The sequence below is a fragment of the Nicotiana attenuata genome, chromosome 10 (genome assembly GCF_001879085.1).
Source record: "Nicotiana attenuata strain UT chromosome 10, NIATTr2, whole genome shotgun sequence".
Classification (NCBI taxonomy): domain Eukaryota; kingdom Viridiplantae; phylum Streptophyta; class Magnoliopsida; order Solanales; family Solanaceae; genus Nicotiana; species Nicotiana attenuata.
The window spans coordinates 37593245-37611259 of NC_031998.1; the positions used below are offsets into that span (position 1 = coordinate 37593245).

At 35.4% G+C, this 18015-nt stretch overlaps 1 protein-coding gene across 2 annotated transcripts; it reads right to left on the minus strand.

Annotated features, from left to right (window-relative positions):
• On the minus strand, positions 5787-15855 carry LOC109233298 (serine/threonine-protein kinase ATG1c-like). 2 transcript variants are annotated; one of them, XM_019399127.1, is made up of 13 exons: positions 15307-15855; positions 14163-14283; positions 13982-14040; positions 13166-13230; positions 12651-12744; positions 12492-12572; positions 12258-12366; positions 11992-12064; positions 11547-11908; positions 11063-11340; positions 6937-7225; positions 6289-6359; positions 5787-6158 (listed from the first exon to the last, which is right to left on the minus strand). In XM_019399127.1, exons 1-13 carry the CDS (start codon positions 15553-15555, stop codon positions 5919-5921), a joined length of 2091 nt encoding a protein of 696 aa, XP_019254672.1. In that variant the 5' UTR covers positions 15556-15855; the 3' UTR covers positions 5787-5918. The 2 variants fall into 2 exon arrangements, with proteins under 2 accessions (XP_019254672.1, XP_019254671.1); XM_019399126.1 differs by having other exon boundaries at positions 11063-11418.

Below are 18015 nucleotides of genomic sequence, written 5' to 3' on the forward strand. Positions count from 1 at the left end.
TGTCTCATATTGTAAAATTTTAACAATTGAAATATAACAATTTCAACTCCATAACCAAACCGCAAAGCACGTCGCGTCGCCATTTTCCTCCATGACAGACGACTGCCACTTCTATTTTTTTTTCCTCTGTTAACCAGCAAAATTAAATTCCTTAATATTGTTGGTATAGTTGTGTTGAAAACTAGAAAATTAGAGCAATAAAGAAATGTCAGTTCAATGAACAAAATAAAAAATAATTCCGAGCCCACAAGTTGCTTGTGTGTCCTTAAGGAATTTAATTCTCTCACTGTTGCCCAAGGTTTTGGATTAATTCCTCCCAGGATAGAATGGAATAACTATTTTGTGATAGCGGCACTACAAATCACATAACTTCAGCGAACTCAATAAACAGAGCCAATCACACTTGATCCTTATGTTTATTTGAAAAAACAATGCAACAATGTAGGAAAAGGGGGAGAGTTTTCAGATTTTTCATATTTGGAAAATGAGGCCAAACCTCTAAATTTATAGACAATGAAAGGATAAGATGGAGAGGTGCAAACCAAGAGGTACCTCTTCATTTCCCATTCACACCCTTTAAAGAAAAATCCAACAATAATCGAAAAAGATATAATTTTTAGAAAATAATTGCTCGAACCGTACCATTGACACCCCTAGCTGAACACACCCTTAATTTTTAAATTTTTTTTTTGGAGGTTTTTGATAATTTTTGAAGTTTGAACACCCTTTTACGGATCCTCTTTTAATTTGAGAAAATAAAAAAAAAATTATGAAGTTTGAAATAGGCTTATATCAAACGCCAATCCCTCACTCTCTGTTTAGTGCTTTCTCTTTCTTTAACCTTTTTTTTTCGTTTATACTTCGTTGATAAGTTATCATAAATAAGTTTTTATAGAGTTGCATGCCGAATTTTATCGCTAGTAATTAGCATATCAAATAATAATAATATCCACCATTGCGCTCAAATCATGAGTCCGTCTATGACCATCATACCAATATTTATATATTAACATGCATACTTAATAATTCATTGATCAGATCGATATATATCTAATCAAGAAACAGAAAGGAAACTCGTAGCTAATTAACAAGTAAAACCGCCACTAAGGCTGGGATATTTTTGTTAATGAGTCTTTGAAAATACCAGTAAAAAAAGAATATGCTAATAGGTGAAAGCTGATAAAAAATTTCAAATCCGATGCGCCTTTTTCTCTTTTATAATCATCTAGTGAGAATCTCACAAGCTTACATGCATTTACATCCCTCATGAATTCAACAACCTAAAATAATAAAAAATAAAAATAAAAATTCAACAACCTAAATATTAAAATATTTTCCACGAAAAGCTTCATGCCTTAAAGCATGCTGATCGCTTACAATTATTCACGGCCACGATTGTTGTAGGAATTTAAGTTATATATTGAGAGTGTAATGATTTTTTCTGTATTATCATTATAGTTTAATTAATCTATTATAGCAAGATATTTGTCATTTGTTTTATTTTATCAAATAGTATTAAATAAATTTATGCAGTTATCTTTTAAATTACACAATTATGAAAATAGTTTTTTTTTTTTTTTGGTTATTGTTCAATGCATATAACTTAATTGGGTCCTTTCATTTCTCCCTTTTTCAGTGTTCACAGATACTCCCTCCGATCCACAATAAGTGACCAGTTTACTTTCGACACGCCCATTAAGAAAATACTAAATTCTATACAAAAATACCTAGTATGACTAAACTACCCTTAATTAAATATTTAATGTGAGGAGTAAGAGAACTTTTTAGAGATATGTACATAAGGGTAAATTTGTAAAAAAAATCTGAATTATTTTTCAATTATATAAATGGATACTTATTTTGGACCAAAATAAAAAAGTAAATTGCTCACTTATTATGGACCGGAAAGAGTAGATCCTAGGAATACGTTCTCGTTGAAAAAGCAGTCAAGGAAGTAAACATCGTTACCTCAAAAAGAGAAAGTTCTCGTCTTATCATTGGCTTAAAGAGGAATATGATCAACAAAATGATTCTAGTCTACCAGATGTTAACACCGTGACAACACCTTATCTTAGCTTTTTAATATGGATTTTAAGCTATCAATATTGGCAGTGTAATTCTTTTTCTATATTATTAATGTAGTTTAAGGATAATAGAAGTTGAACTACATATATGCGCCGCAAGTCTGGTCAACACAAGAATAGTGAATTGAGGTTAAATTAAATGGGTTGCACTACCTAAATCAAACAATTCAGATATTTTTGGGCTCGTTCTAGAAGGATGGAATAATATATGAAGATGTTACATATAAATTAAATTAAAATCGGACGGTTAAAATGAAAAAGTGTTACAGGAGTGATTTATGATAAAAGGTTGCCTATCAAAGTGAAAGATAAGGTTTATAGAATAGTTATAAGACCAATAATGCTATACGAGAGAATGTTGGATCGCTATAATTTAATACATCCAACAACAACATACCCAATATAATCCTACATAGTAGGGTCTGGGAATAGTTTAATACATCCGCGAGATAAATATCTCAAAGATGCAGATAATAAGATGGTGCGTGATCATACAAGATTAGATAAGATTAAAAATACTCACATTCACGAGAAAGTTCAAGTAGCATACATTGAGGATAAAATTAAGGAAGGTCGCTAAAGATGGTTTTATCATGTTTTACATCGACCTCCAAAGTTCAAATTTATAGATCCGTAGGTGTGGAACCAAGGTGAGTGAAGTTGTTAAAAAGAGACAAGATTGACCTAAAATCACATGTACGTAATAAATTATTCGAAAGACTACATATATCCCTGTTTCTCATGCATTCTTCATCATTCTTCTTTCCTCCTGGCTTCTCATCTTTCATCTTAAATATAACTTACTATTGGGTTAGGGTAAGGTAATCTGCATCCTGAGGTTTAGATCAATTTTTAAACTGCTTCTAGTCCTTGGCATGTAGATTACCTATCTCTCACTGCCAATATGCAAAACTTTTCCTCTGTCAAATTCTATGTTGCACTGTTATAGCCAGAGGCGGACCTATGTGTATGGGTAAGGGGTCACCGGACCCCGTAAATTTCGGATGAAATCCTCTATATATATGCGTATATACCTTAAAAATGATTAATTTAAAGCAGTTGGCACCCTGAACACTAAAAGCCTTTAAGGGGCACTGGTTGAGCAGAATAATGTGCCCCCGTCGTGTAAAAATTCTGGGTCCGCCTCTGGTTATAGCTATGACTACAAGGTAAAGTACACTGTCATTCACTGAGGCACTATTAGCATTTCTTTCTTTCTGATAAGCCCTGTTGTTTTTGGTTTGTCTATTGAATAAGATGCCTACACTTTCTTAACTAACCTTCTCCATCGTCTCCTTGAAATAAACAAGAGTTTACATGTTTAGGCTGCCAAGAGAACCACCTTTTACACTTTATAGATACCACACGTATGCTTTTAAAATTACACCTTGCCACAAAATTCAGTCTTAAAATATGCATCATATGCCCGGATAAGATTTAGAACCATATACAACTAATTTTTAAATCAAATATGTAAGAACTTGTGCCTATCATGATAACAATAATAAATCAGCAACAAAGTAAGTGAATCGATGTCTTTCACATTCGAGGGGCATACGTAAAAAAATTTATAAGCAGTATCGATATTTAAAAAAGTTAATAAATGAATAAATCACTATAATGATATCATATTTAAAAAAAAAATACAATTCTTGAAATGAGCTAATACAACTTCGAGCAATTTTTCCAAAATTTAAGGTTTAAAGGTTGTTCGAATAATCCCATCTAGAATGGTTTTAAATTACTTGTTGTCAATAATTATGTGCCAGTTTAAGTGGTTTAATTTTACCATTTCGGATAAGGGGTCGAAGCTTCGACACTTGTTGGCTTCAATACTTCTCAAGAAGAAAGACTAAATTTATAAAATTAAAATAGAAGTATCCTGTGGGACTTTATCCCGTGTCCTCTCTAATTAAATTTGATGGGCTGAACCAGCGAGCCAATGCCAACTTTCATGCGGGGCATTTGCATTTATACCCTTTTTGTGCCACATTTTAACTTGTGCCCGCTTTGCAAAAAAAATTACAAGCGTACCCGCTTTTTCACATAACTTCAGCCCATGGGGCTGAAGTTTTTCTTTTGTACTGGAAAACTTCAGCTGAAGTTTTTGTCTTTGTAACCAGAAAACTTAAGCTCTAGAGCTTAAGTTTTCCAGTTATAAAATAAAAACTTAAGCTCTAGAGCTGAAATTTTTCTTTTGTACTGGAAAACTTAAGCTCTACAGCTGAAGTTTGTCTGTTATAAAATAAAAACTTAAGCTCTAGAGCTTAAGTTTTTCAGTTATAAAATAAAAACTTAAGCAGTTTTCCAGCTTAAGTTTTTCAGTTATAAAATAAAAACAAACTTAAGCAGTTTTCCAGCTTAAGTTTTCCAGTTATAAAATAAAAACTTAAGCAGTTTTCCAGCTTAAGTTTTCCAGTTATAAAATAAAAACTTAAGCAGTTTTCCAGTTATAAAATAAAAACTTAAGCAGTTTTCCAGCTTAAGTTTTCCAGTTATAAAATAAAAACTTAAGCTCTAGAGCTGAAGTTTTTCTTTTGTACTGGAAAACTTCAGCTCTAGAGCTGAAGTTTTTATCTTTGTAACCGGAAAACTTCAGCTCTACAGCTGAAGTTTGCCAGTTATAAAATAAAAACTTCAGCTCTAGAGCTGAAGTTTCTATGTTGTAACTAGGAAACTTCAGCTCTAGAGCTGAAGTTTTTGTCTTTGTTTCTTGTACTGTTTCTTGTACATTCATCAAAGGAATTACATGGAAATATCTAGCAATTTTTGGCGGATAGTCTTGAAATATCATGTTTAAGTAGCTACATATTATTTCCCGTTAAAATTTGTTAGAATGGTCAATGAAAATCTGACGATTACATATCGTGCAAAGCTAAATCCAGAAAATCTATCTTCTTCAGTTACCGCAAAGCATGAAACTAGCAAGTTCCAATCTCATATTCTATTTGTAAAGGCTTATCTCAAACACTAACTACAGTGAAGAGCAAGAACTGTAGTATTGAAGAAGAAGAAGAAGAGGAGGAGGAGAAGGGGAGGAGAAAGGGAAGCGGAAGTTTTTTAAAAAGTGGATACGGGTGCAAACAGAAAGACAAAGCGGCTACAGGTTAAAAGGGGGCGCCCCGTGCAATTTTTACCTTTCATGTTAGTGGTGTCATTCCTTTGTATTTCAATTAAATATTTGGTTTTTGTATTATTCACTAATATATATTTAGTAAATTTTTTGGACGAAGAAGTATCGGGTGACATGCTTCAAACTACGTGCCTTCGCCGGTACTCGTACTACACTTTTGCACATTTTGGTGAGCTATTGTGCTTGGATTCACAACCTATGGAGTCCCCTTCCTATCTATTCAATTGTTTTTTGTTCCAGACAGTACTTTTGTATTTAAGCCCATGTTGTATTCCAATTAGCAGCTCGTGATTTGTATTTCCAGATTTTGGAAATTGATGTAGTATTTCCGCACTTGATGTGAGGGGACTGCAGCCTTAATAGAGAACAGTGAAAGCAGTTTGGATCTAAACAGTTGTCAGGAAGAAGCAAGAGCGGACAATAAATTACAGTAACTAGGAAGCAATGTATCTTAACTAAATTAAAGATACACGACTCTTTTCTGCCAAATTCACCAAGGAATTCAAATTCTTGAAATTTTTGAAGAAAAAAGAATTTTAATTACAGTAATAGCTTTGGGAACTCGAAACCAAGTAAAAGAACATTTCACTTTCTTTAAATTAGTGAAAAAATAACTGTACAGATAAAGAGCTATACAGAATAAGTAGTGATATGTTAATCGTCATTATATATTAACAGTTTTCTCACTCGGTCTATCGATTTCATGGGGAACAGTGCTGATCCTCACACTTGAGCAGAGTCATCATTTGAGACCTTGAAACACTTTGCCTATTATTAAGAACATCAATGTAACTCCCAAGCCTATAACGATCGGAGTTTGTCAGTGAAAATGGAGGGTTTAGAAGAAGTAATGGTGCTTCCACCTGAAGGAATGCTAACAAACGCACTGCTTTCGAATAAAAAACCACTGCACTTTCAGTCCGACCCATGTACTCTTCAACCTGCCACATATTTCAATATCCAGTAAATCATTTGAGTTGAATCTTCGAGATTTAAGGATTTTTGTGTCCCCTAAATGTTGCTGGTGGAAATTTGTTCCACCAAAAACTACAAGATAAAATAAATACTTACAGCCCCCTTTCTGCCGAGATCAAGCGCAGATTGAAATATCATCTCCATTGCATCTGGCACCTCTGTATTTCCTAGAAATAAGCAACAAACATACATAAATTTCTTCATCTTTGTTAGCTACGGCCATAAAAGTAGCTCTGGGATGCTCTCAAGCTGTGATGTAAAACAATAGCTAATGATAACAATTGATGCATGTAAACATAATACAAGCAGAAGCTACAGAAAAGAGAGATAATTCTATATCTCCAGATCCTTCTCAGAAACAATCAAGATGGCAAGCATACTTGACAATACCAATGGCATTAAAGCTACGCCAGGCATATGACAACTAGAATCATCCTACTAGAAGGGAGAAAACAGAGAACAGAGGACAAGCCAAAACCACAGTAGCCTTTAATAATGTTCACCTATAAGCTATGTTGCGCGGACTCTCCAAAATGCTGCCGCACCCGTGTCGGATCCTCCAAAAATACACTACTTTTGGAGGATCCGACACGCACCCGGCGACATTTTCGGAGACTCCGAGCAACATTGCCTATAAGCACAAAGAGGTCGAATAAAACAAGGGAGGCACACAGCACAAGTTTCAATACATGTTTTTTAATTTATAAAGACACAAGTTTCACTACTTAGTCACCAAATACATACCAGGCTCTATATGTTTGGCAAGTTCCTCTGCCTTCCCAATTTCATTCAGAAATGCTCTTTCAATATGAGAGTACACATTCTCTGGCCGCAAAATGTTACAAGTGTCCTCTTTAATGTTGAGACCAACTCGACTGTCCCTCAAAATCTCCCTCAATTTGGTAGTCTCTTGGTTTGGACTTCCTTGAATTGCCAATGCCACTTGCATTTGACATACATCCAAGGCTTGTTTCCATATTGCAAGCATGACAAGCTCAATTGAAAATGCTTCCAGATGCCTCTCTGCGGCAATCTATAAACAGAACAGAGAAGTAGTAGTGAGAATATATCAGTAATGATCCAGTAGTAGCTTAAACAGCAGAATTGTCTGCCAAGTCAAAAGGAATCACGAAGAGGCTGTACTTCTAGAATATAGTATCTAGTGAACATTGACTAGTTGAATATGTACATTTTTGCAAACAAAAAATTCTAAAGAGTAGGCAGATACAGATACAGATACAAGGGAAAAGGTTCGGATTTGCCCCTCTACAATGGTATATTGTTTACATTCATCCCCGTTACACTTTTCGTCCAGATCAACCCCTACCGTTAAAAAACTTGTTAGAATTGCCCCTAGCCCTAACAATCCTCCATTGTGGCAGCTGACCCCTCTAATATTTTGTCTATGGGTGTCTAACGGGCCGGGTCAGCCTGTTTCCGGACCAGCCCAGACCGGTTAAAACCGGAACCGGCCCGAACCGGTAGAAGGGGGCCAGGTAGGACTGGGTTAAAGGGGTAACAGGGGTTGGTCCGTCTACTTAATTCCTACCGGTTAACCGGACCGGTCAAACCCGGTCAACGGTTTTTACTGTTCAACCGGTTAACCGGCCTAGACCAGTATAACGGCTAACTTATTTTTTTTTATTTTTTTTTTTAATAATGGGGCCTTTGAATTTACTCTTTTTCCGTTAATTTACTTGTTGTTAAATGTAAACTTTTCAATTTGTAAGTTTGAATTTTGAAATAAATGTAGCACTTGCAATTTATAAGTGCAATTTTTTCCCATCTTCATTGTATTCTTTATATTTTTACTTTATATTAATATAACTTACAATAGTTATACAACAACAAAATACAAAAAAAAAAAAAAAAAATTAAAGATTACACTTGCCAGGCCCGGCCCCTTGAACCTGTAACCCTTACGGTTTCATTTTTTACCCGGATGAACCCGAACCCGTTAAACCAGGTAAGCCCCAACCCGTAACCGGCCAACCCGTACGGTTCCTAAATTTTCCTACCCAGTCCAGCCCGGCCCACCCGTTAGACACCCTTAATTTTGTCCATGTCAGCATCCTAGTCAGCAGGTCCCACCAAATAAAAACTACCTAGATCCATAACAACCGTCTAAAATTCTCCATTGTTTAACTGCCTGATTTTAACTCTGAAGGAAACCACCAAGGAAGAATGTGAATAAGCTAATGAAACTTGACAGTTTTAAGGACGAGCAACTATGAAGCTTAAACCAAAACGAAAATCTCTTGGGAACTGAGAGACAACGGGTCAATATCATGTTTATCAACACAAAGCACAAAATAGTAAAGAGAAGGGAAAGAGATGGACCTCAGTAAGCAAATTCATTGTAATTAAATTTTGGTTGAGTGTACAAGCAAATGAAATGCCGATGACAAAAGCTCGACTGGAACAGAAACGAAACAACAACAAAACGAACAAGCTCTATGGTTTAGTGTAGTAATAGAGAGTGTGCGTGTGTGTTTGTCGGATGAGACATTGGAGCTTTATGATGGTGTTTCTGAAGTGGGTTTACATGGAGTTCAGGTCGTTGTCTAGGGTAGTTTTCATGGGGGTTTTGCGGTGTTTGGATGGTGCTTAACGACTGGTTTAAGGGGGTAAGCTACGGTTCGACGGAATGGTAATATTTCTCGGGGCTAAATGAGTGGGTTATGTGGTGGTTAACAGATGAAGGAAAGTTCTAAAAAAGGTGAAATCGAAGAGGACAGGGATGGTGGTTATGGATCTAGGGAGTTTTAATTTGGTAGGACCGCTGAATAGGATGCTGATATGGACAAAATATTAGAGGAGTCAGCTGCTACAGTGGAGGGCGTTAGGGCTAGGGGCAATTCCGATAAGTCTGTTAACAGTAGGGGTTGATCGGGACGAAAAGTGTAACGGGGGACGAATGTAAACAATATACCATAGTAAAGGGGCAAATTCGGACCTTTTCCCCAGATACAAATACAAAGATACACCAGCATCCAAACATTTCGCACCACCTGACATTAACAAGGTTGGTGCATGTTCAAGATATATCAACCAGATTGCTATAGTTGTAACGGACCGAGGAGTTTAGACTCAGAGCTAAGTTGAGATCAGAAGACTTGATTTACTGAATGAATCCAGAGCAGAAATCACAGCTCATTCTTTTCATTTTCATCTTTTTTCTTTTACGCTCTCAGAAATGAGAAAAGGCAAGTTTTAAAGAATCGGGTGGCTAATATGGAGCAGCAGATTGGAGCAGTATACAAGAGGGGCGGAGCCAGCATTGTGGCTCCGGGTTCAGCGAACCTAGTAGCTTTGGTTCAATTCTTGTATTCGTCTTGAAAAATTCATTAATCAGTTACTATAAGTTAATACTTTAGAACTCAGTAACTTAAAAGGCTTAGAATGCTGAACCCATAAGCTTGAAATTCTAGCTCCGCCTCTGTACAAGAGGAAGATATCCTACAAAGTGAGAGACATATTTCATAGAACATTCGTGAGCCCAGTAATGTTATGAGGGGGTAAAGGTTGTGCCTCATAGAAATACGAATGTTAACATGGATTTGCAATCACACAAAATTAAACATATTAGTCACATCAAGCAGAGGGTCAAGTAGTACATAAAGAATAAAATAAGAGGTCATCTAAGATGATTTTGGTCATATTCTAGATGGACCTTCATATGTACTGTTCAGTAGGTGCAACTATGATGATTGAACGTGACAAAAGGGACTACATAAACTTAAAATCAGAGGGAAGTCGTCTCAGAAAACCTATGATCTCGCGATCAATACGGACTTAAAGAACAAAACCAATAGGAGACATCAACTAGATATGATTAGGCTAAGATCTTATCATTGCACTTGCATTTGGTCCGACATTATCAGTGACTTGTATATCTTGGTAAAAGTGCAAGATATAAAGAACACCTCGTTTTCGAGAAATCCTGCCTTAAAAGACGAACTATCTAGTGTTGAAATAAAATAGGAATGAATAGCGCGAAACAGAACAAAGGACTCGTTAGCCGACACAATTAATTTGGGATTGAGGGCAGTTGGGTGTTGAACACATAACTGTAATGTTTGGCTAAGTCAAACGTGCAAAACTAGATATCTCCAATATAAGTAGAAATTTATTTTTCCTAGAAAGATAAATAAATGAACCTCAGATCATAAGTTACAAAACCAAATAGAAAGTTGATACCATGTAAATGACCTGGTCCACCACAGAAAAAGCTTTGCTTGCTTTATGAAATTTTTTAAAAAGGTTTTTTCAGAAATTAAAAAGTTGACTTTATGTATGTAAAGCATACTTCAGAAACAATTCAAGTTTGTACTGTACACCTTCTATTCACATTTGTCACAACAGAGATCGTTACAACTCAGACAAAGAAAATAATTTCGAACTTATGACAGTGAACACAATCCGCAGCAACAAATACGTTCAACCAAATTTCCAGGAATAAACAGAAAAAGGTGAAACGAAGGTCTATTTGCACCAAGATGAAGATGTTCATACTTCTGCTTTTTATTATTGATAAATGACTAGGAAACACACATTTTCATCATGCCTAGGTAACTTCGAAGTATACTTTTTGAAGTACACAGGGATGAACAAGTTGATAAAGTTAGATGAGTCCACTTGAGCAAACTTGTTAGACTCCTATGGTCCTACCTTGGATGCCACTAAATCAATGCTAAACAAAAGTGGCAAGGCTGCTACAGAACTGTATTACGCTCTAAATGAAGCTTAGGAGAAAAAAAAATTGCGGATTCATAATGAAGTAGACAGAACAGTAGAACCACCTAACTAGCTTAATAAGATAAAGAACCACCCACATTTTTAAAGGGAAAATGCCATCGACATGAGTTACCTTCTCATTTACTAAATCTGTGATAGCAGAAGCAAATTGTTGCAGTGATCCAATTCTGGCTATGCCATCAGTCGGCTGCTCCAGAGGGTCTATAATATCTGCGGATCCTTGTGAAGCTCCTGGAGCAAAAGAGGAACTTTCCAACCTTCCTACAGGACCTATTCTATTAGTTGCAGGACCAACAGTAAGCACCGGCTCAGTTACTCTAGTTTCTATGTTCCCAGAGGCTTGCAGAGAAAAACTTGATCTGAATTGCATATTGCTAAGCCTAGATGCACCTGCTGAAGAAGATGAGTCCATGAGGGACCTAGATACAAGGACATATTCCTTCTCAATCAGCTCGAATGAATCCGACACTGTTGAATCAGGCGAATATCGAATCAGGAAATTCAATTCTGATCAAACTAATTATAGATAAGCAAAAGGCAATTTAACTAAATATGTAGGCAAAAATAAAATTGGGAACATTATTGCAAAAGAGCACCTTTTGAACATAGTCTATGGTCCATTAAACTAGATTCCTTCAGGTTCCCTTCTGAATGTCCGTGTTCGCCAGGGCTAAAACCAGTAGTATCTGATTTGTGTGTGATGTTACTACAATCCAGAGGAGGATCAGTTTTGCTTGGAGCACTAGAAAATTCTTTCCTGTCAGCTCTTGCATCCTGAGAAAATCCACACGAAGATCTCTGTGGTATTCCAGCAAAAGAAGGACCACCACGATGACTGCTGGAATCATCATCTAGAATAAAAGGTAAACCATCTTCTTGAAAAGTTTCCTCAGTGCTCCTTCCAGGTTTGGATTTTTCCAGAGAAAAACCATCTATTACCCTTTGAGGTTGCTGATTCCTGTGTACCATGTCCAACGCATAAAGTCCGAGTGAGGAAATGGGTATATGGTGCCAAGAACTCTAATTCATCAACTAGCTTACCGAGACAGCTCATCTGGCTGCTTCTGTGCAAGAAATGGGTGGTTAAAGAACTCTTCAAATGTCAAGCGCTCCACTGTGTTTTCAGATATGCAGAAAAAGAAAATTTTGAACTTCGCATTAGAAAATGGCAGGTAATGGTTACTCTGGCTTTAAATCTTATGGCCTTCTCAATGTCAAAGCATGTAGAGAACTACGACATAAGTACTCAAGTTACCGTACATGAGGGAGTTTAAACTGTTGAAATCTAGACAACATAAATGAAGTACCTGGATGACGGCGCAATAATTTTTGACACAAATCTATGCAATGAGGACTTAAATGCTTGGCATCTAGAGGAAACTGCAATTTAGTGGACTTCACTATGTTTTGGAGCAACTACAGGAAGAATGGAGAGAAAATTTTTAGAACAAGGCTACAAGGAATTTGAATTTCACCGATCAAACTGAAAACGAAAGAAACAATAAAGTAAGTTACTATGCACAGCTGAAAAGGTATTAAACCTGTATTTGATTGTTTCCAGTAAACGGGGTTTTGCCAGTTACAAGCTGAAACAGAATGGCACCAACACTCCAGAGATCTGCCTGTGTTCAGGGCCAAAAGTTAACAGGAACTTAAAAGAGAATAGCCTATGGACTGGTTTCGTAGAAAGAGAATACCACCTTCGCATCATACTTCTGAAGCTGCATTATTTCAGGAGCCATGTACAATGGCGACCCACATAGAGTTTCTGCAAGCACCCAAGGCTGCAAAGACCTGATAAGAGGGAATGGTACTTTTGAATCGTTTGGAGTTTTGAGTGAATTACTTAGGAGAACCTTTAACCCTAAGGGGTCGTTTGGTTGGAAAAAAGTTATCCCAGGATTAATTATCCCGGATTAGTTATTCCACCTTTCCATGGGGATAAAAAAGCACTACAATCCCGGGATAACTAAACCCGGGATTAATCATACCTCAATTTTCTCCCCACCAAACATGGGATAACCTCTTCTTAAATTTAGTCCCGGGATTAATTATTCCTTATCCCTCATACCAAACATGCCCTAAGGCTGCAAATCTAAAACAGAAGGGAAGAATGAAAGAAAATCTGGCAAATGTGTTTTCTGAAAAGATATGAAATGTTAAGAAAGGGTGGCATTAGGAGAATGACGTATCAAACAATGTACTATAACTTTACCTTGCAAACCCAAAATCAGCAATCTTCAGGGTGGAGTTGTCATCAGCTGCGGACAACAGAAGATTCTGTTTGATCAAGGCAAAGGGCACCAGTCAACGAGTTGAAAATTCTACCTAAAAAACCATTCCAATTTCTGAAAAAGTGTCCAAAATAGCTCCTATTTCCCAAAGAAAGAATTACTACCAAAGAGACACTATTCATTCACAGAAAACCACATATTTGGTTCCGTTCCCTCAACTAAGATACCAAATTGCAGATGAAAATACTAATATCTCTATCTACAGACAGTCATCTCCTTGAGTGAGCTTTCTTTTCCATTGTTATTTCGTTTTGACTAATGAGTTAATAATGAGAAACCTGCATTGGAGAAATGTGATTTGCTATTCAAGAATAAAGCAACTGAATGGCTCAATCACCTGTAAGTCATGCCAAGTACTTCCTAAAGTTAATTTTTATTTTCCAAAACCTTAGCTACTAGAGCTGGTTATAAATATAACATGTGGCTTAAAAAGAACATGGGTGGTGCTTACTTGAACTCAAATCATTAGTAAATGACTAACGAGTAGTCCCTTTGAAACTGTTGTTTTCTAATATTTATACATAGAGAAAAGCTACAGTGATAGACATTACATGCTCATGACTTCAAAGAATCAAAGTGAAAACTTCTGGAAAGGAACACGCATTTCAGCAGCTAAATGCTCCTCCTTATACAAAAAAAAAAAAAAAAACTAAATTCATATGTTTAAATTTGTAACTTAGGTTGTCAAGGCAACCACCAAAGCAAACTAAATTTAGTGCAACACAAGTAAAGCATACCTGAGGCTTTAGGTCCCTATGGATTAGATTGTTTTCGCGAAGGATTTTTAGACCTGATGCTGTGACATGGATATGAATATGAACATGAATATTACCACGTGGAATTCATCTAGAAAGAATGATTCAGTCTAAAAGTGAGAAGAGGAAAATAGGCAAAAGAAAATAGAAGCTTTACACAAACCTAGCTGCTGCATGAAATGTTTTGCAGTTGCTTCTGCGATTCTCCCTTGGCGTCGTTGTATGTACATTGAAAGATCACCTCCTCTGCAGTACTCTAAAACAAAATATATTTTTCCCGGCTCCTATAACCCATGCACATGAGGGTTCATTTAAGAAAAAGCAAAAGCACAGATATGAAGGTCGAGAAAACATTCTGTTAATCTTCTAAGCAGATCATAAATCAGTCACGCCACGCAACTCCAAATAGAAAAGATACAATGCCAATGTGTAAATCTAGGATGGATTTACTAATCAGGTCTCAGATACTAGTATCAAAATCCATCCATAGCTAGGAATATATTATCATGTAGAGTTACAACAACAATAACAACAAGTACAACTCAGTCCCAAACAAGTTTGGGTTGACTATATGATTCCTCACTTCTCCATTGAAGCTCAACACATGTCATCATTAGTTGAGCTTCCATTGAACTTAAGAGAAAAAAGCTACTATTTACACTGGGAGCTAAATCTCCCTAAAACCAAGTTAGACACTTATCATAATTAAACAATATGTTGTTTGTCTAACTTATTATTTCTTCCTAAGATTTTCAAATCAGATTTCTTAACCCAAAAAAAATATATATAAAAAATAAAAAATTTAAGCACTGGATTTGTTCTTGAAGATACAACAGCATAATACATGATCTCAGAACTCCATCATTGAAACAAGCAGTCAGATAAACCTTCACTGTTTCCTTCTTATTTGCATAATCCTTGGTGTGTAGACTTATCCAAAAAGTGCACTGATACTCGGCTGGAATAGTCGAGGTGTGCACAAGTTGATCCAAATACAATTGTTAAAATAAATCAATAAATAGATCTCTATCATTTTCAATTCTTCTCTAGTACTTAAAAACAAAACAGCACACAAGCACGTAGATGTAAATTCACATGACAATCTACACATAATAGTATTTTGCAAAGCAGAAAACTGCACTTCCTTGTCTCTTTAGTTGGTGGATGGTGGGTGCAGGAATTCGGAGCCACTATAGTTTGTAACCTCTACGAACTTGTATAAAAATATACTAACATATTACTCTAAAATTGTGCAACTAAATATGAAGTTAAAACGCTGAAATTGAATTAGAGTTGAGTAGTGGGACCTCAATCATGTCATGCAAACGAATAATATTAGGATGATTAATCTTCTGCAAAATGATAATTTCCGACTTGAGGCTCTCCCGGAGTTTCGGGTCGAGCCGAGCAGTAGCAATCTCCTTGATTGCAACGTCTGTACCATCGACACGGTGGCACCCATGCCACACCGTTGAAAACGAACCCGTCCCGATTTGCTTCACAATCACATAATCCCCAATCATAAACCTACCACCTCTGTTCATCGATTGAGCCATCCCCGCAAAAATTATGCCAATTGCAGAATAATTCAAAATTTTCCTCTTTTTTAAAATTAAAAAAAAAAATCTGATACGGGAGGCGTACAGAGATGGAGATGATATTAGGCAGAGGGGATTTAGAATTTTAGATTATCAGTAAGGAACTCTGTTGATGGTGACAGAACTTCAAAATAATATTACTACTGTATTGATTAGAGAGATACTCTAACAAACAATGGCCTTCATCTTCTTTTATCAGTGTCTGTATTGGATTTGGAAGTTTGATGATAGTGTGCCGTGTTAGTGTACTTGGTGAACATATTGACTTGGCTTCAACTGGATTCTTTATTTATGTACTCTTGTTTTAATTTATGTGTCGCTATTTTAATCCAATTTTTTAATTTTAATAATAAATTTGTAGGTTAAAGAAAAATTAATTAACTCATGCTCATACAATCAATTCATACTTATTCTAAATTACGTTAAATATTGATTGACGAAAATATCCTTAAAATATTGATGGACTTTTATATCCTTCCAAAATAAAATTTTATCTTCAGAAGAACAATTCCATACAGGATAAAATAGTAATCTTAAGCACTTCACCTAATAATTAGGACTCTATATCAATTCAAACTCTGTTAAAGCAACAATCATATATCAAATTTGTAGAGGACTCTAACTTAAAGATTCATGTTATGTATCCGATTTACGTCTCATACATGGAAACAAGCACTTTGATAAACATATTTCACAAGAACAAGGAGACTTTGTACACAAATTTTACACTCGGTATAGAAATAACAATTGTGTTGCTCCAGAAAATTTCTTTCATTAAGTAATATTCGAGATAATTGTAATAGTGCGGAGAATTTTTTTGTAAATAATAAAGTTTATTATCAAACTGTTATAAATAGAATTTTATTTATGGTGAATGTCTATATTTAGAGAGATTCTAGGGTTTATTATTTGGTGGCTAAGTCATCCTCTCCCTATAAATAGAGGGTTCTATTCCATTGTAATTCATCCCAAATCAATAAGAATTCTCTCTCCCTGTTTTTCTTTGCAATACTCTTCTTTCTTCTTTTATTGTTTTATAACACGTTATCAGCACGAGACTCTAACCAATTGTGTAGAAGCTTTGGGATTGAGCATAATGATTGTCAATTATTCCATGAACTTACTTCATGGTTAAATTCTGGATTTAAGGTAAGTATCTTACTTTATTTTTCTCTTTTAGATTCTTGACATTCTATAATTTGATTTTAAATACAAGCAACAAAGTTTGATTATAACTCTACTGGAGTTTGTAAGAAATTATAACCACCTGAAGTGGTAAAATTCTATGTCTTGCCATGATCAAATTCATGTATGATTGTGGGCAAAGAAGTGGAAACCCGTCCCATTGAATTTGCTTCATTCTCATTCCCTTAAGAGAATGTGATAGCAATATGTGATAAGTCTGAAAGAAGAAAAAACTATTACCGTGAAGGTATCAATGGATGTGGACGTGGCAATAGACGAAATTATAATCGTAATCATTGTGATAATGAGAATAATAAGGATTCTCAAAATAATGCTTCACTCTGTGAAAGTAATATTTGTCATCGATTTGACATGAGATTTTATTAAGCACATATAGATGATTATGGTCCATTCATGATGTGAATGTGACAACATCTGATTTATGAATACATATTCATTCTTCAAAGAATATGAACGTGTTAGTGGTAGTGAATATACCGCACTCACCTCTAAAAGGAGGTTTGAGATGATATAAGAATGGCATGAATGGTCATTGGTCACGTACCTATTGTACGCCAAAATATTTTGGCATTGTGATTATTAAAAGACAACGGTAATGCAAGAAACATATCTTGCATATAATTTTGACCATAACCATAATGGTATAACTTTCTCTTTAAAAGAGATATTCACCATATGGACGTTGATGAATATGTGGTAGTACCAAATTAATTGAGAGCTCTAGAAGAGCTAATTATACTATTTTGGAGAAACACAATTAATTACCAATAAGGTATTGTGTTGTAGTAAGTCTCAAAGAAACTTATTCAGTTTCCAAAGTATACGCGAAAGCGGTTGATTATATTGAGACTATAAATAAAGGAAAGATTTAATATCTTCTATTACTACAACTTGTAGCAGGGTAATATGTATGTGAAAAGCTACCCGCTTTATTCTCCAGTTTGTACTACACAAACAAAAGAATACCACAATAAAGTGGATGTTTATTGATATAAAAACTCATATCATAATAAACTTGGAGTTTATTGATAATTGCACACATCATGGTGTAAATCTGAAGTTTATCAATATTGATAATTTATTCAGTTGGCATAATTGGTTTAGCCATATCAATTTAAGTATGATGTGCAAAAATAATAGAGAATTCACATGGGTAAATATTAAAGAACTAGAAAGTTCTTTACGAATTCTCTTATATTGCTTGTTCTCATT